Source organism: Phragmites australis, chromosome 4 (genome assembly GCF_958298935.1).
Source record: "Phragmites australis chromosome 4, lpPhrAust1.1, whole genome shotgun sequence".
Classification (NCBI taxonomy): Eukaryota; Viridiplantae; Streptophyta; class Magnoliopsida; order Poales; family Poaceae; genus Phragmites; species Phragmites australis.
Genome location: NC_084924.1, coordinates 29,560,704 through 29,582,868, shown reverse-complemented (window position 1 = coordinate 29,582,868; position 22,165 = coordinate 29,560,704). Strand labels below are relative to the sequence as shown.

The following is a 22,165-nucleotide window of genomic DNA, read 5'->3' as shown; positions in this document are numbered from 1 at the left end:
CTGACGCCACCAAGCTACAAATGAAGCTTGAGGGAAAACTGACACAAGTAACCTGATGAGCTCTTCTGAAAAGAACGGCTCTACCCAGCTTGGTTGCACGCCAATCTAGTCAGAGATGATCAGCTGGCGACCATCCTGGTGTTGAGTAAGCACTGGCTAGTTTTGAAAACATAGGTGCTAGTCATGTCCACTATCCTATGAAGAGCTTGATGCACTGGTGCTGCCATCAGAATCAAGTACAAACTGGGGATGAAGCAGGTGTTGAGGAATTAGCAGAGGAGCAAACAACCCTGGTGCTAAGCCGGCCAAGCATTTTGCTGCTACTCCATCTCCGTGATTGCATTGTCCCATGCTGGGTCGAATTGTGGTTGAGGGAGATAGGGTTGGCCTTCTTCCACTTTAGGATCTTCCGGGATGACTGGTGGCTGGAAAGGATGGGGGTTTCCATTGTTGGGAGAAACATCATCTTCATTTACCAGGAGAGGGTCTGCAAAATTGTTATTTAGAATGTAGATTGGGCAAGTCAAAGATCTCTTCATGCCACCCATTCTAACTCCCTGACTGATGGCCTGGCTGTGAGCACAGAGACTCAACATTATCAAAGAGACGCTTTACCAGGACATAAGCCTTGCTTCTCGCACTGGAGTGCCAATGTACCAACTTTTCGAAAGAGGCACAAGCCTGAGAAAGATAAGCCAAGTTCATGTAGTCCAAAGGATAACCTAAAATCACAAACCAACCAGTTCTGGAATAGACAGAATTCTTGAAATTAATGGTTTGATCATGCTCGATGAACCTGATGGCGGTTCCGTTGATGATGTGTGGGTTACCAAAGAACAACCTATCCCTTTGCAAAACATCTCTAAGTGGGAGTAAAGCTATCCCGTGCAAGTGGGGGCATGAGTAGATCACCTGGAAATGCATATAATCCTTGATGTACTCTCTGATTTGTAGTCCACCGGCTGCAGAACTTCCACCTCATCCACAGCCAAGACATACCCCTCATGGGCATTAAGGGGGTTTCTGGCCAAGGACACCCATGACCTTGCCAGGCGGTTTGGACCGCCATCATCCACCACCATTTTAGGCAGGATGAAGTGCATGGGGTTGATCGCAAAGTTGACCTTGGACGGGCGCAAGGTGGGATGATCTGAATTAAGGATGGTGGCTAGCGGGGTGATAGTAGTGGAAGAGTAGGAGGTTGCAGGAGGCGAAGAGGCACCGGAGAGCTCGAGTTGAAAGGAGGGAGTTGGGATTTTGGGGGGAATAGTGGGCACGATGCTTAGACGCCCAGGAATGTTAGTGGGGGGAGTAGGTCCAATACTTGGGCTAGAACCATCAGCACAAGGAGAAGTCATGGGCTGACAACACGTCCTTGACGAAATGAGCTTCCAAGCTCGATTATGCCATAAACTCGAAGAGATGCAATTAGATTTCTTGTGACCATAATTAAAGCAACCTTTGCATCTCAAGCCAATAGCACAGGCTTTGGAACTATGACCTATAGTTGAGCATTTGCCACAACCAGTAGGATTGGACATAACCAACTCTTGATGAGCAACATTATCAAGTTGGGGTGAGGTCTCCTTCTCATAGAGCCTCCTCGTGGGCCTTCGAACACTTCCTGAAGCGCAGCCTTAGGCATTCAACTTTCCTACCTTTGGAAGGAAAGTCAATGATCCTCTCTGCTGCTCTATGAAATCTTTTGCCACCCAACTCCCTCATGCAAAGAGAGGCTAGCCTTCTGACTTCTGGCACGCTGAGTATGTGAGGATTTGACAGCACACTGACTGCGATGACCTTCCTCACAGAGATTCATGCTCCTTTTCAAACGCGAAAAAACATTATGTACAAGAATCTCATTTGAATTAGGAGAGATAAATTCGGATTTCCTGCCATCCATTTTCACCTCTAATCCAACCAGACACGCGAATGCTCCTGTCGCTTTACGCCTTCCTGCATCAAGTCCAGTGACACCAATGGTTCTTATTACTTGTGTTGCTGCAGCCACACAGCTCAGCAGCTACAGTCGTTACAGAATGACAGAAGCTATCACTATCAGATTATAGTAGGGACCACCAACGGCCTGCATGGATGAGAAGCTTCGCATATAATGCTGTGGTCCATTTGTGGCCTAGTCCTTGAAATATCGTGCTCTGAAAATCGAAAACTATTTTCTATGCTAAAAGCTCAAAGGAAATAACAGAATGAATCCACTTGTCCAATTGAATCTAAGAATATTATAGATAGACCTACCGATTTATCTCCAATACGTGGCTTGATCTGGCGTGCGTCTGCCGCGCGGCTGCTGCGCTCACAATAATACCGGAGGATAGTTCGTTTCGCTAAAAATAATAGCGGAAGATATATCGTGAGATATGTGTTAATATATGTATAAAAGTCGGATACAGTTAGATTTAAGTTTAAATTGTGTGGTTATAAATAGAGATATGATTATAAAAAGAGATATAATTGAACGTGTATTTCTGGGTCTGTAAATATTGGACACTACTATGTTACCGTAGTACGATAATTAGATAAATATTATGAGGAGTACATGTATTCATACTCCGAGGACATAGACGGATGGCTGAACCTTTTTTAATATCGTATCCTAGTGTCGTTGATCTTGTATTTGGCTTTGCCATCTTGATGGCATATATTATATAATAGCCCCAGCATCAGCTATGAAAACAGTAGAGCTATATCATCACACGATCTTCCTGTAGATCTGCCTTCCTCTTCCCAGGCTCATATCTGCTGCATCCATGGCCTTCCTTGTGCCCCTGGCTCTTGTGGCTCTACTTGTAGTTGCCATCACATGGCTATGGGATTACACCATCATGCGCCTCGTATGGAGGCCTTACACCATAGCCAAGGAGTTCGGAGAACAAGGGATCCATGGACCTCCCTACAAGTTCATCAAAGGCTGCAACGAGAACATCAAGATCATGAAGGAGGAGGAGGACAGTCTTGTGTTGGATGTTCACGACCACAACTACCTATCAAGGATTGCACCGCACTACGTCAAATGGAGGGCTCAGTACGGTATGTCTTATGCTTATATTTTGTGCAAGATTCATGCCTCTATTCTTGTATTTCACTATTTCTTTCATGGAAGTATTTATGTACTGCACAGGTTTTTTTTATTTCTTATAGAGAATACGAAGGAGAGCTGACGATCTTTGCAATAAACAGATGAAAAGATCTGAAACAATGAACACGAACAAAAAGACTGAAAAGGAAAAAAGGAAAAAGAAAAAAAATAGAAAGACATCAAGAAAAAAGGCAGACTTTATTTATTTAGCTTTTGGAGAGAGGAGGAGGGGGGGGGGCATAATGGAAATAGAAAGACATGGAGACAGTGAGAAAATTATTGGATGAAGAAAATATGTAGCGAAATAAAAGGTAGTTGGGGGTTTCTGACAAACTTAATAGCACAGCCTTTTTCGCTTACATGTAAATAAAAATCAGAGGCTTACCACTTTTGTATGAAATACAAATTAGGATATTTAAATAAATTGCAGGAGAACCATTTCTATACTGGTTTGGGCCAAAGCCTCGCATTTGTATCTTCGACTATGATTTGGCAAGGCAAGTTCTGTCAAGCAAGTCAGGACATTTCGAGAAGAATGATGCACCCCCGACTCTGGTGGCTGCGATCGGCAAGGGACTCGCGTTGTTGGACGGCTTAGATTGGGTGCGTCATCGTAGGGTAATCAACCCTGCTTTTGCCATGGATAGGCTCAAGGTAGTACCTGAATCTCTTAACTCGTTATCATGCTAAAAAACTGTAGTTGCAGGAGCAGCAACTTTAATGCAACCTAAACAGCTGTTGCATGAGCGGACCCAGCATTAAGCGAGCGGGGCACAGGTCTCGCTCAGATTCTTGTTTTTCAGACGACTTTAGTGTATCTAGTATTTTTTTTTTTAAGTTGCAAATGCACAATCATTGTTATGCCCCTGCTCAATTTTTAACCTGGGTCTGCCCCCAGCTTGTTGTATGAGGGACTCCATACACAAGGAAGAGAAAAAGAAAGGCATATCTCAAATTTGGGCCAAAGGCTCTAAAGAAATAGCAGGCGCCTACGTGTTTCTAAAAAAATAACTTCATGTTGCCTTTTCACATTGTGAAACACAGATGATGACAGAAACAATGTTGGCTTGTGCTCAAAGCATGGTCAAGGAGATGGAAAATCAAGCATCCCAAAACAAGAATGGAGAAATAGAAGTGGATTTCAACAAAGAGTTCAGAGAACTAACAGCTGATGTTATATCGCACACTGTCTTTGGAAGAAGTCACAAGTTAGGAAAGGAAGTCTTCCAGACACAACATGACCTGGTGGCAATCAACATGGCAAGTCTCCTTGATGTGCAGATACCAGGATTGAAGTAAAACGTCTACTTCCTTCAATCTAGAACTTGTAGAAGAGCACTTGGTTAAATTTCTAAACACTTCTGCGCTTATGCATTTTCAATGTACCCTTTTCAATTCAGGTATCTTCCTACTGAAAGGAATAAGCTCAAATGGATGCTTGAAAAGAAACTTAGGAGCTCACTTCTGCAAATCATACAACCACGATTAGCTTCTACCAGTAGTGACTGTGGAAATGATCTGCTCGGTCTGATGCTTGACACTTGCATGGCAGCCAAGCAAGGAGGGAAGGAAGGGGGTCCCAGCTTGAGCATCGATGAGATTATACATGAATGCAAAATGTTCTTCTTTGCTGGTCATGACACCACATCACTTCTGCTAACTTGGACAGTGTTCTTGCTCAGTGTATACCCAGAATGGCAAGAAAGGCTCCGGAAGGAGGTTTTGAGGGAATTGGGAAGGGAATATCCCAGCGCCGATGCCCTTAGCAAATTGAAAGAGGCAAGAAACAAAAGAAAATTGGACCTTTTTACTGGAATGTTTGTGATTCTCTTATAATATTCGAGTACATCTGATTCATTTGATATTTCAAGCTACAGCTGACTATAACAATATATTGCAGATGACAATGGTGCTCCTCGAGACCTTGCGGCTCTACTGCCCTCCTCTTTTCATGCAAAGAAAGACCGTAACTGATATGACAGTGGGAGCAATAAAACTGCCCAAAGGCACAGCAATTGTCATACCTATTCCAATTATGCACCGAGACAAGGAGGTTTGGGGTGACAATGCAAATGAATTCAATCCATTAAGATTTCAGAATGGGATCACAAGAGCAGCAAAGGTTCCACACGCCCTACTAGCATTTTCAATAGGACCAAGATCATGCATCGGTCAGAACTTTGCGATGTTGGAAGCGAAGTTGGCACTGGTCCTGATGCTCCAGAAGTTCTCGTTCACTATTTCCCCTAAATATGTGCATGCGCCCGTGGATCTGTTTATGCTGAAACCTAAGTTTGGTCTTCCTGTAATTCTGAGGCGGCTGGATGTATGCAACTAGACTATTTGGCATGTAACAATGGCATACATCCGAGAATTTGTGAACCTGAGTTGTTTATGATGATATGTGGTGTATTGTATCAGTGAATCTATACATGCAAAATAAAGTGTATATATAGTGGAGTATTTTGATTAACAGTCTTGCCTTGCCCCGAAGTCATCTATTCAGAATATTTCAAGGCCATCTTGATGTCTATGCAAACATGTCATAATCTAGAAATACAATAATTGTCTTGGGCTCTAGCCATGTATTTTCGAATAATTAATCATTTTTTTCTGGCATGTGTCATCATAGCTTTAAAAAACAACTATTTTGGAGGAAAGGTGGTGATTATCAACTTTATAAAGTAAAACTCCTGTAGTCGGGACTTGGGAGGCCGTTCGATTTACTCTGAAATTGCTTAAAGACGCTTCATTTGGAAGGGCCGACAATGGTGGGAACCCAACTCGATAGATTGGGCTCGAAATGCACAGATGGAGGAGTTCAGATTTGGCCATGGTGCGATTCGGCCGTACGGTCTCAACTTGAGACAGGCCCGCTTGTGCACACCGAGCTGAGTAGACCACGCGGTAGAGCTCAGTGGCCGGCCCATCCTTTATATTTTATTTATTTTTTAGAAACAGCCATGCTGACTCGGCCTTTATGAGAGGCCTTACTGGGGTGTGCGAGACGAGGGAATTAAACCTGCACCGGTTTGGCTCCATCCTTAAAGCTTTACCATCTACTTCTAGACTTGCAGAACAATGCACCAAAAGTCCAAAATTGTGTCCTACGAATGAAACAATGAGGATATCATCCTGCCCATTGAACCTGCCTCTCCAATCTTTCTCCGATGACCACGACTAGTTTTCCTACAAATCGCATAGGAACAACATCCATGCACAACTTGTTAGTTGCATCAGCGTGGCATGTTGGTATATCAGTGCCTCGTGGCCCATGCTTAGGCCGCATTACAAAAATATTGTAGTCGAACATAAAATACAGATATTCGTAACCTCTGCATAATAACTATAGTTGATAACCACAGAGTAGTGTTATAGTGGTTATGAGGATTCTCGATCTGTAATTTTTAAGTCTTTGGATCATCAACGTCGAAATTTCACCAATCGACTTATTATATTGCCTTTCAAAAGATCAGGCAAATACGCATCAAGAGGTATCAGAACCTCGGTTGCCTGTTAGGTAATATCAGTTATTTCCTTTATTTCGTCGTTTTTTATTACCCAGAGTCCAGAAAATTACCACACAAAAATATTTAGATCTTAATTTTTTCGCTGTCCAAACTACTTTCTGCCTTCGTAATTTCGTTTTCAGTATTCGCGTTATTGAGTTTGAGTCCATCGTCGGTGTCTTTGTTGCTGGTTGAGTCATTATGATCTAGTTTCTAGTGTCAAGTCTTGCTGTTTAGTCGTCGTGTATCTCGGTCTGACCTTGTTTGCTATAGCCGAGATTGTGTCTCTAGTCAAGTCGTCCATCAACTCGTATTCGACCACTAGTCGCTTTAACCATCTACTCGAGTTCGATCACTAGTTGAGTCAACCATCAAGTCGTATTCGACCATTAGTCGCTTTAACCATCTACTCGAGTTCGACCACTAGTCGAGTTGACCAACAAGTCGTGTTTGACCACTAGTCTCTTTAACCATCTACTCGAGTTCGACTACTAGTCGAGTCGACCATCAAGTTGTATTCCACCACTAGTCGCTTTAACCATGTACTCGAGTTCGACCACTAGTCGAGTTGACCATCAAGTCGTGTTCGACCACTAGTCGTTTTAACCATCTACTCGAGTTTGACCACTAGTCAAATCGACCATCAAGTCGTGTTCGACCACTAGTCGTTTTAACCATCTACTCGGGTTCAATCACTAGTCATTTTGACCACCCACTCGGGGTTCGACCAGGCACTCCGACCACCCACTCGGGGTCCCGACCAGTTATTCTGACCACCCACTCGGGATCCGACCAGGCACTTCGACCACCCACTCCAGGTCCTAACAAGTCACTCTGACCAGTCATTCCGACCACCCACTCGAGATCCGACCAAGCACTCCAACCACCCACTCGGGATCCTGATCAGTCACTCTGACCACCCACTCAGGTTCCTGACTAGTCACTACGACCACCTAGTCAGAATCGCTCACCCTCTTGGATCCGACCACCATAGCCGAAACAGAAGTAGCCAAAGTTTAGATAGAGAGAGTATCTTTTTATTACCTTTATACCCCTGCTCTCCGGAAAAAGTTTGTAACCCACCTATCTCACTGGTCTTAGAAAAGGCAGTAGAAGAGTTTTTGAGTTTATGTCACATTCGCAAAAAAAACGAAAGAAAAGAAAAGCAAGTAAGAAGCAAAGATTGCAAAAAAGAAGAAGCAAAGAGTGCAAAAAAAGAGAGAGAATTCAAGAAAAAGAGAATCAGTTTGCATTGCAAATTTTGTTTCATTGTGCTTGTGTCTATTATGGTTTTCGGCTTGCTTGAGCTAGTTCTAGGAACGTGTTCGGTCCAGCAACTGTGATGAGTAATGTGGACTTTTATTCAGCTTTGCTAATCTGATTTCAATTATTGCTATTCTTTGCTACTAAATATTGCATGTCCAAGCTACACCTTCTCTCGATCAGAACGGTTTCTTCCTTTGCAACTACCTCACTCGCACCAGATAAGGTATCACGAACCAGCCACCGGTTGTGCCAACTGCGGTGATCGGTAAGAACACTTGCAAGAGCGTGGTAAGACGCTTGAGAGTGTGTGACTCCACCTTCATCACCTAGTAGTCGATAGGGATAATTTAACTTTTGTTGGTTTCAATCTTCGACTAACCATGGCAGGAGAAGCATCGGATGCACAGGAGTGTGTTTTGAGGGAAGAACTCACAATGTTGTTGAATGATCATCGACAAGCTATTACTGACGACTTCGATAAGAAGTAGAGACAAACACTATATTGCAACGACTTAATGATAGTCTTGTCATGCTCAATACACGCTTTGGTTGAGTGGTTAATCAGCCACCAAACTATGGACATGTGAATCCTCATGGCGCAACCGATGAGGAAGAGGAGTCTTTCGCAGGTGATGAAATTTTGAGGCAAGAATAATACGCCTTTCATGCACAACAACGGAATCGATTGAACTTCAACCGTCAAGGTATGAGAGGTAATAATTTTCAGCAACATAACTCACGTGTTAATGATGATCCATTTGCTACGGTTAAGTTTACTATACCGTTTTTTACGGGTGCTTATGATACTGAAAAATGTTTAGATTGAGAGATGACGGTCGAACATAAATTTAATGCTTATTTGGTTCCTGAAGTGCATAGAGTTAGGCAAGCCACTAGTGAATTTAAGATTTTGCAATCATCTGGTGGAATAGAGTTTGCATCGATGGGTTAGCGCCTACTACAAAGTCATGTGAAAAGGATGACGGTGCAAATGACAAGGTGACCCGAGAGATTGGGAGTGGGAGAGACTTGCCGGCAATAAATATCGCAAGACAGAGGATACGTGTCGACATCCAAAGACTTGCTTAAGGTGTAAAAAAGTGGTTGCGAGTAATGCTTTGAGAATAGTGCAAGGTGGTTTCCCGGTTTGGTCGCAAAAACCGCCGGACGATGGAGTGCATGTGGCATCATCGAGAATCTTGCATCAAGACGAAGCTAAGTTATAAGACACCACAGCCGTCCGATGGACGAAGAAAATTTTGAACAAAACTGCCCCTAGTGGTAGGGGAGAGTGCATTATAAGTGAAGGGAGGTTTAGGGATAGGATTGCTTAAGGGTTAAGCTATCTCCTTAGTCCTACAAATAGAGAGGTAGGGCTATGTGGGAAGGTGAGCCAGTCATTAGAGAATTGTGTGGTTGAGTTTTTAGAGAGGAAGAGAGGAGTTCTTAGCCTATGTGTAGGTGAGATCTTTTATGAGCAAAATACTTTTGTAATCTGCTAAAAAGAGAGATGTCCTCAGTAAGAAATGAAATTTATTTTGTGTCATATGTTTATGTTCATCTCCTTCTAGTTTCCCTCAATTGACTCCTTTGCTTTGTTTCAAGTTTTTCTTTCTTGGATGAGATCTTCGTTTTGATTTGTGGGCTGAAATTTTTCTTCCATCTAAAGTTGTTCTTCTTGTTGCTAGAGGTATAAAATTTACATACGAATATATATAAGTTGGTATTGAATTCCCTTGCCTCTAGACATCAACTTATAGAACTTTTTCTTCCGTTGATCTTCTTTGGATCAAAGCGCTTCTCTCATCTAGTTGAAATCTTATTGTGACGATGATTTGTGCATTAAGTTTTATTAGAACCTAGAGTTCACATACAACCATGAGAGCCATGATTCTCATTGGGGGGGAAATACTCCAGCCTACAGATATTACTAAAGGGCCGTCATCAAGAGCTCCTCTAGAGCCATTGGGCTTTGGATCCCCAGCCGGAGGTCCAAATTTTGATGACTGTGAACCCCTCCTACGATTGCCTCTCAAGACAGGGGAAGTTGCTACTCTCCAGAAGAGATTGTTGGGGGTTGTCTTTAAGGACCCCCTATGCTCTTGACCCCATCAGCCTATTCTTGTGAATCTCAGGTCCTCGAAGGCCTCTCGGGTCTCCGAGCTCTGGATCTCTCCAGAGCCCTAGCCTCTCAGAGCCCCAATCCTCCAGAGTTTGGGCAAGCTCTCCGAAGCCCAGGGAGTGGGCCATCAAGCCATGGAGGAAAATCAGCTAGAGGGGCCTCACGAGCCGTCCTCTGCCTACAAGAAAGCGACTGATATTTAATGTCAGTGCAAGTGGTGGCCATCCTGACATGCGGGACAGTGCAGCATCATGCCACAATTAATGACCAACAGAGTATCGCACCCTCTTGGATCACTTACACTACTGTATTTGCTATAGTAGATAATATCTTCTAGTTAGGGGTAAATGTATGCTGCCTAAACTCAGACTGTATAATTCGACGCGCCCCATGTCCCTGTAGTATGGTGGTAACTTGCATCGCTATCTCTGTAAGGGTCTATTTATATACTTGCACCCCGAATAGCACTATAAATACATACTCATTGCCATCAGCAAGGGCCAATCTCATGGTGATAAACACATCAGTATTCATTTCTCTCCAATTTCTCTCCAAGCTTGAGTCCTCTCTATAGAGGAGGCTCTCGCCGTACTTGTTCGTGGAAGATATTTTCTTGCACCAACAATTATTTTTTACGTGGCAACTTGTTTCTCTCTAGATTTAGCTTCCGCTTGAGTTCTTTTTTCAGGTGCATTGGGTGAAACGTAGGAGAAGACCATCCGATTCGAAATAATTTGGTAAGGCGTCTTTTAATATTTCTTGTTAGCTATTATTTTTAGTCCTTTTGTTAGATCAGTTTTCTATCTGGTCGAGTCCAACTAGAACGGATGGTTCAGTTTCTTGTTCGAGTTAGACTTGAGGAGTTTGTGGTCGAGTCGGTTTGTAGTCAAGTTGGCCTGCACGCTGCTTTAAGCTAGGACCTCGTGCCTTTTATGGAACATGTTGAGTGTAGTCTGTTGTCGAGGGTTTCTCCTCCCACGAACAAGAAGAGGATGGACCCTTTTTCCTATCTATCCAGTTAAATTTTGCTTGCGTTGCTGCATGACCAGAGCTCCATGATCCCTGGGTGCATGACAAGTTCCTGCCATAATTTCTTCTATCTGGATCGTACCTTTGTTAGGTCATAGTTTGGAGAGTTTTCTGCTGCCGGTTTGCATCTGCTACCAGATTTATAAGCCTAATCCTATATTTTATATTCCTGCTACTGCTGTGCGAATTGGTGGCTCAGTTTTGCACAAGTTCTCGTTGCTATTTTTACTCTATCAGAGATCTAGGGCTGTTATTGTCGGGAAGAGATTATTGCTATTGTGTTTGTCCCTAAAAAGTGAAACTGAGCTGAAATATCTGGGTGTTTATTGTTGGGCCAATTGGAATATTTGAGGGGTTGTGGTTGCTGTTCACTTGAGCAGAAAAATTCAGGGAAAAGAAGTATTATTGTTATTAGTATCGTGAAAGAGAGGGAAAAAAATCATAGCATCATAGACGTGTGCTCATCATTAACCTTTCATCCATCTAACCAGAAGTGGGAGTCTCCTATAGTTTTTCTTACAGTTGAGAGAGGGATTTACTCATTCTTTGGAGCTAACAGACAACTGCAATTACCTCATTCTTTTGAGAAATCAGTTGCACAGTTTCTTTCAACCTTTTGGCATCAATAAGTCTCCCTCGCGTAAAATGATGGCCACTCTACAATAGTTGGACCACAGGTTTCTTGCTTGCACTTGCATATGACAAGGCGAGCAGAGCAGCTGTAGTTGTCACCCATACCGTCGGCCTGTGACTATCAGATTTTGTTTACTCTACCGAACTAGAGAATACTGCCACAGATCGACACAGACGACTGCTGCTCTTTGCCGTGGCATTCCGATCCTTCAAATCTTCAGCCTGCACACAAAAAAAAAAGGAAATGTCGCGTGCATTACAGAAATATTTTAGTCGAGCATAGCATGTTGTTAACATAAAAATTCGGAGAGATCTTGGTATCTTCTGCATGATTGTTGTGGGACCAGTCTCTCCTGTGTTGTTGCATCAGCCCTAGTGCACCATCACTTGTTGTCGACTTACCAATCATCGGCACTAGTACCCAAATGGCTTGTGCATGATCCCAGTCAGGTTGTTATTCTTGTTTGCTTTTGATCTAAGCGATTGTCACATAGTTTTCTCTGGACCATCTAACCCCAATAGCCCTGACAGAAGAATGTGTGGATGAGAAACTTACACGAATATATAACCCTGCATCTGTAAGCCTTTTAGCATCGAGGCGCGTACCTACACAGAAATTATTCCCGGAACCCAACGGTACTTGTATTGCTCCAGTCAAAAGAAAAGAAAATAAAAAGGAACTACTTGTATTGCCGTGATTGCACGGCTAGTAACCTAAGATTGTCACAGAAGCCTTGAGCCCGTGGCTATCAGATTACTTCATGTAGGGGTCACGAAGTCAAGATCTTCACAGTGATGTGTGTGTGAGGAAAGCACCTTTAATTGTTCTCTTCGATCCGTAAGTGCATCGCTTGCCAATGTTTTCTGGCAAGTATGTTTTCTGCTCTCGTCACTGTAGGGTAGAGAGCCGTGCCGGGGATTTAGAGAAGTAATTGTATCACACAAGTTGACCATTTTTTGGTTATGCAAAATGCAGACTTTCTGTGCATGCATAGAATGTACCCATCTTAGTGAAATTATTCTACATGAGGCATCATGCTTCACCGGTGACATGACCTACGTTTTTTCTTCCTACTGTGGCTGGTCACAAGTCACCATCCCTTTTAAAAAAAGACAAAATGGTCACGCCTATAATGCTGTAAGGCATGCATACAGTGTGATTCTCACTCTACATAGACTTTGTTGGATTGCATCCTGTGAATACATGGCGTACTTTCAAGTTACCAAAGTGGCCCTGCTGACCATCTCAACTCTCTTAGAATTACAAATTTACTATCCATATATTACAATGAAAAAATTAGATGTTGTAACATTAATCATAAACTCAAAGTATGAATATATGGATACACTATGGGAGCGCCATTGAACAAATATGTTAGAAGTAATACCGTAGTTTGATTTCAAATGAGATCCGAAAAATGAGAAGATTATCCGCTAATTTCTTTCATAATTTCTTTATTTATTTTCATTAGTAAAACAGATCTCATATTTGTAGCCGGTAACGAGGTAAGAAGGCTAGAGGACGAGGATGAGTAACAAAAGTAGGTAAATTATTTGAATTTTAAGAATTTTTAGTAGATAGGATGAGAGTAGTGGGGAGATGTGATGCAGCAACCAACTCGTGTTTTATATATGGACGCGACTAATGCAAGGTGGTGCATGCTATAGTAGTTTAGCATGCACACACCGATTAGGAAATCACCCCTGATTAAGAAACCACCATTTCTAACTAACTTGCATGTTCATCCATAAGAATAATCTATTTGTTATTTTCCTATTCACCCAACTAGATAAGTATTTTTTGTTAAAAGTTGTAAGCAAGCTAGAATAGACTTGGAAGCAAGATGGAATAAATGTGCAAGCAAATTGGCATAAACTCAGAGATCATAAAAGCAAATAAAAAAAGATTTATTTTGGTTAAAACAATAGATTGTCACAGAAGCCTTGAGACCGTGGCTATCAGATTACTTCATGTAGGGTTCACGAAGTCAAGGTCTTCACAGTGATATGGGTGTGAGGAAAGCACCTTTAATTGTTCTCTTCGATCCGTAAGTGCATCGCTTGCCAATGTTTTCTGGCAAGTATGTTTTCTGCTCTCGTCACTGTAGGGTAGAGAGCCGTGCCGGGGATTTAGAGAAGTAATTGTATCACACAGGTTGACCATTTTCTGGTTATGCAAAATGCAGACTTTCTGTGCATGCATAGAATGTACCTTGGCATTCGGACTCCCATCTTAGTGAAATTATTCTACATGAGGCATCATGCTTCACCGGTGACATGACCTACGTTTTTCTTCCTACTGTGGCTGGTCACAAGTCACCATCCCTTTAAGAAAAAAGACAAAATGGTCACCATATACAAAAAAGACAAAATGGTCACTCTACATAGACTTTGTTGGATTGCATCCTGTGAATACATGGCGTACTTTCAAGTTACTAAAGTGGCCCTGCTCACCATCTCAACTCTCATAGAATTACAAATTAACTAGCTAAGTACCCGGACATTACAATAAAAAATATATTAAACATTGTAATATCAATAATAAACTTAAAGTATAAATACACCATGGGAGCGTCATTGAACAAATACATCAGAAGTAATGCCGTAGTATGATTTCAAATGGGATCCAAAAAATAAGAAGATTATCAGCTAATTTCCTTCATAATTTCATTGTTTATTTTCATTAGTAAAACAGATTCCATATTCGTAGCCGGTAACGAGGTAGGAAGGCTAGAGGATGAGGATTGATGGTAAAAGTAGGCAAATTATTTAAATTTAAGGGTTTTTTTAGATGGGATGAGAGTAGGGGGAAGAGATGACACGAGAACCAACTCATGTTTTATGTATGGACGCGACTAATGCACGATCGTGCTTGCTATAGTAGTTTAGCATGCACACACCGATTAGGAAAGCACCCCTGATTAAGAGACCACCATTTCTAACCAACTTGCATGTTCACCCATAAGAATAATCCATTTACCCTGCCAGATAAGCATTTTTGTTAAAAGTTATAAGCAAACTAGAATAGACTTGGAAGCAAGATGGAATAAATGTGCAAGCAAATTGGCATAAACTCGGAGATCATAAAAAGCAAATAAAAAAGATTTGTTTTGGTTAAAACAATAGAGCTTATGTTTAAGATTGAAAAGAACCAAAATCACTGCAAGGTTTCACCTAGATAGTTGATTATAAGAAGCACAATTAGGATGGCTGCAAACAAAATAGAAAAGCAATTTTATATTTTTTTTTGGTAATGTTTTAGCAGTATATGTGCAGTTTGGTAGAACTACAAAACAAACCTAAAAAATCAATTTGATTTATTTTTTGGAAAATTTGAACCAATATATAGGAAAATTGATACAAAATACAAAAAGCAAATCAGTAGAATAGAGAGGTGCCACCGCTGGTGATGAACCATCATTTCTGTCTGCCAGATCTGCGTTCCCTGGTGGGATGCTCCAGTGACGCTCGGATTCGCTTTCCCCATTGCCCCCTTGTTTGGATTCCCCCTATCTTGGTGGGAGAGGAGAAGACCAGAGGGGATGGAGATGCTGACGGGTAGGAGAGGCAACGGTGGGATTCTTGGTGGGTGCTGCAGCTAATGGAGATGCATATTGACGAAGAGAGGAGGCAATGGTGGGGCTGTTGGTGGGTGCTGTCGCTGCTTGTTGAGGAGGTGGCAGCGGGGCGGGGCTAGTAGAAATGGTCGACGGTGGGGAAGGCGACACTGAGGATGGACGTGGCAGCGGGGCGAGCACAGAAGCTAGGCGGTTGCTTCTGTTACTGCTTGTTGAGGAGGTGGCAGCAGGGTGGGGGTAGTAGAAACGATTGTCAACAGAGGAGGAGACGTCAAGGATGGACATGGTGGCGAGGAGGGTGCCGGAGCTAAGTAGCAGCAGCTGCTGCTACTGGTAGGAAGAGGGTGAGTGAGGGGTGTGAAAGTGGAGGGGAACGAGATAAGGAGCAACATAAACAATGTGCGAACGAACACTATGTGAAAAAAAGATAAAAGAGCTATGAAATTAGTGACAGGTCGTAACATGGTGACGGATCAAGTTTAAGTGATGGGTCATCTTAGCTAGTCATTAGTAACGGGTCGTAACACTGATCTGTCACTAATGACAAACTCATCAGTGACAGGTCATCCTAGACCAGTCATAGGTGATGGGTCAAATTGTGATTCGTCACTAATGACGGTATTTTTCTTTTTTTTCCTCGTGTAGCACCAATGACGTTATTAGTGACGGATTAGTGTTACAACCCGTCACTAATGACTTATGACATAAATATTTTTTTATTTTTCTCTTATTATTTCTCACCTCTGTAGCACTAGAATAGGAGCCATTATACATTTCCGCTCAATTTTGATGTAAGGAGTGACGCTTATAGACATAAATGCGTATTTCGAAAACAGTGCAGAAACTTGAGAGGGTGATAACTGAATCTTCTAAGCCATTTTAGGCCTTATAAAATTTGGCGAACCCGATGAAGTGGGGAAAAAATGGATGTAACTTTTTCTGTAAATATCCGTAGAGTAAAAAAAACGTTGAAATCGGAGTTAATATGCAAAATTTATGCCTGTTTTACCAAAGGCACTCTAGTTCACTTATCAAATTATGATAGTTGGTATGAGATATTCAGAAATTCATAAAATATTTGTACAACTTTGGATGAAGAAATTTTTTACATGTAAATCATCAATTCAATAATCAACAATTCACTTAATTCAGTATCTAACAATTCAGTCGTCAACAATTCGGCAAAAACAATCATCAGTGAGCGGCAATGAAGGTTAAAATATCCGATTTCTAGCATAACGATGTGGTAGCTAAGGTGGTAAGGAGGGCTTGCACGTGAGGTGAGGTCATGGGTCCGATTCTCACATAACGTAGACTAAAAACAATTTAAAAAAGATGTAACTTGTGGGGCATATATGATAGGCCCTTGTGTTGGGGCGACTCGGTTGAATTTGTTTTTTGACTTTTTAGTGTCTAAAAATCACGAAAAATACTAATCTATCGTAAGTGATGGATCATTATTAAAACCTATCACTTATGTTCGGTCATAGATGATAGATTATAACAGTGACGGATGCCCGTTCCGTTATTAATGACGGTTACTACCGGTCACCAATGATCTTTTTGACAGTGAGAACGATAAAAGAATGCACTCAATAGCGTTATATATTAGATATTAAACATGCTGCTGCTGCACTTAGTAATGTGCTAGTTATGCTCGGCGACTCACCACCTATAATAATTCGACCCTCCTTTCTCTCGGCGCGAGACGCGGCCGATATTGTGTGAGAAGAACCACCACCCATCACACCTGGTGCGTGGGCGGCCCTGCAGGCAAATCTACCGGTCTCGCGAACGACGAGGAGAGAGGTATACGAGCCGAGCTGACACAGTTAGCTTGGCGGCATGGGGGCCGTGCAGCTGGCCGCACTCCTGGCGCTGCTGCTCGCGCTGTGGCGTCTCGCCTGGCGGCCGCGCGCCGTGGCGCGGGCGTTCGCGAGGCAGGGAATCCGGGGCCCGCCCTACAGGTTCCTGGCCGGGTCCTTGACGGAGGCGAAGAGGCTGCTCATGGCCGGCCGGAGAGGGGTGGCGCCCCTGGATGCCGGCTGCCACGACATCATGCCCGTCCTGTTGCCGCAGTTCCACAGATGGGTCGCTGACCATGGTAAACTGATCGCGCAACTAACAACTATTTCTTTTTCCCCCTTTTGTTATGATTCTGCCAAAATATTATACTGGCATGAAATGGTTGGTCAGTGATCCATTCAGTTTCATCCATATATACCTACCTTTAATTAACCTTCCATATTCACTCATTTTAATTGTTCATTCAGGGAGAACATTTCTGTTCTGGATTGGGCCAATCCCTGCAGTCTTCTCTACTGATCTACAACTGATCAAGCAAGTGCTCACGGACAGGACGGGCTTGTATCAGAAGGATTTCTTGATCCCCGTTTTGAAATTCCTCTTCGGCAACGGGGTCATATTGATAAACGGAGATGATTGGAAACGGCACCGGAAAGTGGTCCTTCCGGCTTTCAACCATGAGAAGCTCAAGGTCACGGCCGAGATTATATTATGCCTCTCCTTCACGAACCGGACATACTATGAACATTAATTGATTCAGTAATAGCTAGTATAGTAGCATGACTTTGATTGTGTTCATTGCTGTTTAGAGCATGTCGGCGGTGACGGCAGAGGTCACAGAACAGATGATGCAACAATGGCGCGACCAGATGCAGCAAAACGGCGACAAGGAATCAGCTGAAACAGTAGACATGACCCACGCCTTCAACGACCTGACCACAAAGATCAACGGCCGCGTCGCCTTCGGCACAAGCCACCAGGAAGTCGAGGAGGTCGTCGTCTTGATGCGGGAGATGCAGAAGCTTGCCACCGCGGCCATGCTAGATCCCCCGATACTCTGGTAGTAATCACTTCTATGTAAAGAATGCATGCATGGATCATTGGCGGGACCTGAATCCTAGCTCATGACGTACATTAACAAGAGTAATTTTGTTTTGTTTAGGTATCTACCAACTCGGCGCAACTTGCACGTGCGACGTCTGAATAAACTGCTGAGGAGCAAGATCATGGCGATCATGCAAGCGCGACTAGCCGCCAAGGGAGACAAGTGTGGCGGCGGCGGCTACGGGGACGACTTGCTCGGGCTATTACTAGAGGCGTGGACACCGGAGCGGCAAGGGAGCGGCGAGACGCTGACAACCCATGAGGTGGTCGACGAGTGCAAGACCTTCTTCGCCGCGGGGCAGGAAACCACCGCCACACTCCTCATCTGGGCCATGTTCCTGCTCGCCGTGCACCCGCAATGGCAGGACAAGGTCAGGGAGGAGGTCCTCCGAGAATTCTGCTGCGGTGGGGACGACGGCAAGGTTCCCAACGCTGAAATTCTCGCCAAACTGAAGCTGGTACGTACGTCTCAACTCTCGATCAAAGATACTACGGGCATGCACCACATGTAAACTCATCATTCCGACATGAATGCAGCTTCACATGGTTGTGCTCGAGACATCGCGGCTCTACCCCCCGATCGTGTACATACAACGGCGGGCCGCCTCGGACGTCGTCCTCACAGACATCAAGGTGCCCCAGGGGACTGTGATATCAATCCCCATCGGTATGCTGCACCGGGACAAGGAGGTCTGGGGCCCCGACGCCGACGAGTTCAACCCCATGAGGTTCGAGAACGGCCTCGCGGGAGCAGCCAGGGATCCGAAGGCACTGCTATCTTTCTCTCTGGGTCCGAGAGTATGCACTGGCCAGAACTACGGGGTCATACAAGTACAGATTGTTATGGCAATGATGCTCAGGAAGTTCTCCTTTTCCCTCTCCCCAAAATACGTCCACAAGCCGAAGTATCTCCTCTCCTTGACTCCCAAGCTTGGGATGCCTCTCATACTTAGGAACCTAGATGGGTGATAAAACATTACAAAAGTTCATTGTAATAATGCATTTACACAAATAAGGTAACATGTTCTTACCAGTTCCAATGTGATAGTATCATATGACTGATATAAGGCTCATGTATCAACTTCATAGTTTTTAGACAGTTCTGCCCAGGTTTAATTGAAACTCCACCGAGACCCAATTCACTTTTCAAACGCTTTCACAAGTTCCTTTTTCGAGTAATTGGGGGACGTTAAGTGAGCTTTGAAGAGAATATTCAAGCAGGCAGCTTTATTCGTTCATGTTTTTCACATGAGTTTTCATGCATGAGTTTGATGAATTTGAATTTTTAAAGGAACTTTCAAGAAAGCTTTGCATATTTAATCTCGTAAGTAGTTCGGGGCAGACAGCTATTATGTCACTAAAAATAATGTACATAAAGATATGTTAGTCCGATTGCCCTCAAATTTTAACATTAGAAACTAGACAATGTTATGAAACTATTACAATAAGAATCAAGTCAATTGAATCCCTAGATCAAGAGCTATAACCTTTGCAAGCAGACTATGACATGTTGTGACAAAAATAGATTAAACCATAAATTTGCAATTATGCAAGAATTACGAAAAATTAACCAACCAAAATTTTCAGAATTTTACTTTGATGCTCTATGAAGATTTTAGATAGATCAAATCAAAATAAATTACATTGACTAAAGGATACACCAAAAATCAACACGGAATGACAAAACAAAAAGCGCGGAGATAGAACGAAATTACCAATTCATCAAGTTACAAAATACGATCTTCATTGCATAGATGAGTTTACAGAATGTATCTGAAAGTATACCTAAAAGAGTCTCCACAAAAATCTAAATCGTTTTCCTTTGTTTCTAAAAGAAAAAACCCTCTTGGTCTGCTGTTCTGTTGCTTCACTACTGCAGATACCCTCATCAGTGTTGGGTCAAAATCGTCATGAGTGGCGGGTCTTGAACTGACACTGATTACTCGACACTCATAGTCTGTGACTATCAGTGATAGGTATAGAACCGGTACTGAAAATCACTATCAGCGCCGTGTTTTTAACAACCGGTACTGATAGGTATTTCCCGCCCTTTTCAAAATGTGGCGGTTGCTGCCAATACCGCGGCATTTTTAAATTTTGGTGGTTGCCAGCAATAGTATACGGCATATTTATGAACATGCACATATAAATTTAATTTATGAGACATCAAGCTTTATTGCAGCATATATATAACAAGCACATATAAATTTCATTTCTACAACATCAAGTCTCATCACACTATATATACACTGCCTAGGCTTCATTACATCAATGAAAAAGAGTTTAAGGTTTTTTGCTATCTGAAGGATCTGAACTCTGCGTTTTCTTGTTGGATGAAGGTATCGAGAGAGAGGAGCCAAATTCATGGAACTCGCCGGTTGGACTGATGACTTGGTCATTGATGAACCCGGCAAGTTGTTCTTGAAGTGCGCTGATTTCAATAGCCATGAGTTGATCTCTGGAAAGCGCTAGGAGCTGCAATTTCAACAATTGAAGAAATCAATCCTTATGAACACGTGTCGGACCTGAAAATTAGTCATCAAGATGTATGTCGCATACCTCAGCATCAAACACCTGGTACGACGTGTCTCGTTAAATCTGTGCATGAATTCCATTACATGAAAACCATTTATTGCCCGGGCCCTGCATCCTATAAGGAAAGTCATGTCGGATAATCCATTCTTTCACTAATGGCCAGTGTCTGACACTTTTGTTGATGTATCGTAGGTACACTCTGCATGTGTGTGATTATTACCGTAAGTAGACTTAGATCCAATCAAGTCAAATATTACAAGAGCAATAACGAAATGGTCGGGTTTTACCTTTGTAGCATGTCAATGACAGGTTGGTATGTTTCTTTTGGATTATTTTGTGAGTTGAAAACAACGATCTTGTTGATGTTTGGCTAGATGATAAGAGGATCCAGTGATAACTGCACATAGGTCATCATAGGTTAGTTGGTCCTAATTTCTAACTATGTATTGCTAAAAAGATTAGAACATTCATAGAGGGAAACACATAGCCAAAGTGGTAGGGCAAAAGTATGTATTTCTTCAATTGTAGCTCCAAAATATACTTCAATGCATAGTCCTCGGTTCCTTTTGGATCGGATTGCATCATTGTCAGATTTACATGATGTGGATCGATGAATCCCACATGGTCGATGCCCTCCATCTTGCATCTTTGTACTTCTATTCTACATAAGGAATAAGTTAAGACATTCAATCCAAGGGTACATGAATGTATACTGTGAATTATATGTACATGACACTTACAGAGTCCAACAACTCAAGGTAGACACATCGAGGGCATCTTGCTGGTACAGTCGATACATTTCCTCAAATAATATATAAATAGAGCCGTCCCTGTGGAGGAAATCTCAATCCTTGTATCTGGCCTCGAACATTTCTCTGCCATCCCACTACTCCTTCATGTATCACACATGGAATTTCTGAAATTGATATGTCAGTTTATCCCACATGTTTGGCGTGACCAAGAGTTTGCCCAACTTAAATTGCATCTCTCGGCTGTTTTTGGTTCCAGGGACTCGTCTAGAAATTGCTATTTTGTCATTTTAGGATCTTCAAGAAATCTTTCTAAATTCTGTTCTTGTCATATCTGTTCGATAGAAGACTCTTTCAAGTATTTCTTGCTTTTGATGCGTGCGTAGTCTGATTTACTCTTACGCTCAACAGGTTTGGCCATCTTCAAGAAAAACTTCTGTGTTTCTGCATGAATTGGTTTTTTCTTCTGAGGCTCTGGCTTTTGAAAGAATTTCTTGACACTGGCATCCACTGTCGATCTAGTTTTCTCTAGTGTTTGTTCATAAGGCAACTTCTCAGGTGCTACCACCTTCTTAGGTACTTTGCTTCTGGGATGAACCCAACTTCTGAGATGAACTCAAATTCTTAGACTGTGCAGCTATTGTCAACTTCGGAGGGGGAGAAGTTGCCTCTCTTGGTGGCACTGGTGCTGACTTCTGAGGGGGAGCAGTTGGCTCCCTTGGTGGCGACTTCGGAGT

The 22,165-nt window shown here is 42.7% G+C and overlaps 2 protein-coding genes across 2 annotated transcripts; both read left to right on the top strand.

The window, feature by feature from the left end:
- Positions 1-2,536: 2,536 nt before the first annotated feature.
- LOC133916043 (cytochrome P450 709B2-like) lies at positions 2,537-5,572 on the top strand. Its single transcript, XM_062359528.1, has 5 exons — positions 2,537-3,048; positions 3,528-3,751; positions 4,142-4,392; positions 4,498-4,876; positions 4,998-5,572. The coding sequence occupies exons 1-5, from the start codon at positions 2,769-2,771 to the stop codon at positions 5,433-5,435; spliced, it is 1,572 nt and encodes a 523-aa protein (XP_062215512.1). The 5' UTR covers positions 2,537-2,768; the 3' UTR covers positions 5,436-5,572.
- Positions 5,573-16,859: 11,287 nt separating this feature from the next.
- Positions 16,860-19,387, top strand: LOC133916041 (cytochrome P450 709B2-like). Its single transcript, XM_062359527.1, has 5 exons — positions 16,860-17,338; positions 17,508-17,731; positions 17,850-18,100; positions 18,203-18,602; positions 18,682-19,387. The coding sequence occupies exons 1-5, from the start codon at positions 17,080-17,082 to the stop codon at positions 19,111-19,113; spliced, it is 1,566 nt and encodes a 521-aa protein (XP_062215511.1). The 5' UTR covers positions 16,860-17,079; the 3' UTR covers positions 19,114-19,387.
- The last annotated feature ends 2,778 nt before the right edge of the window (positions 19,388-22,165 follow it).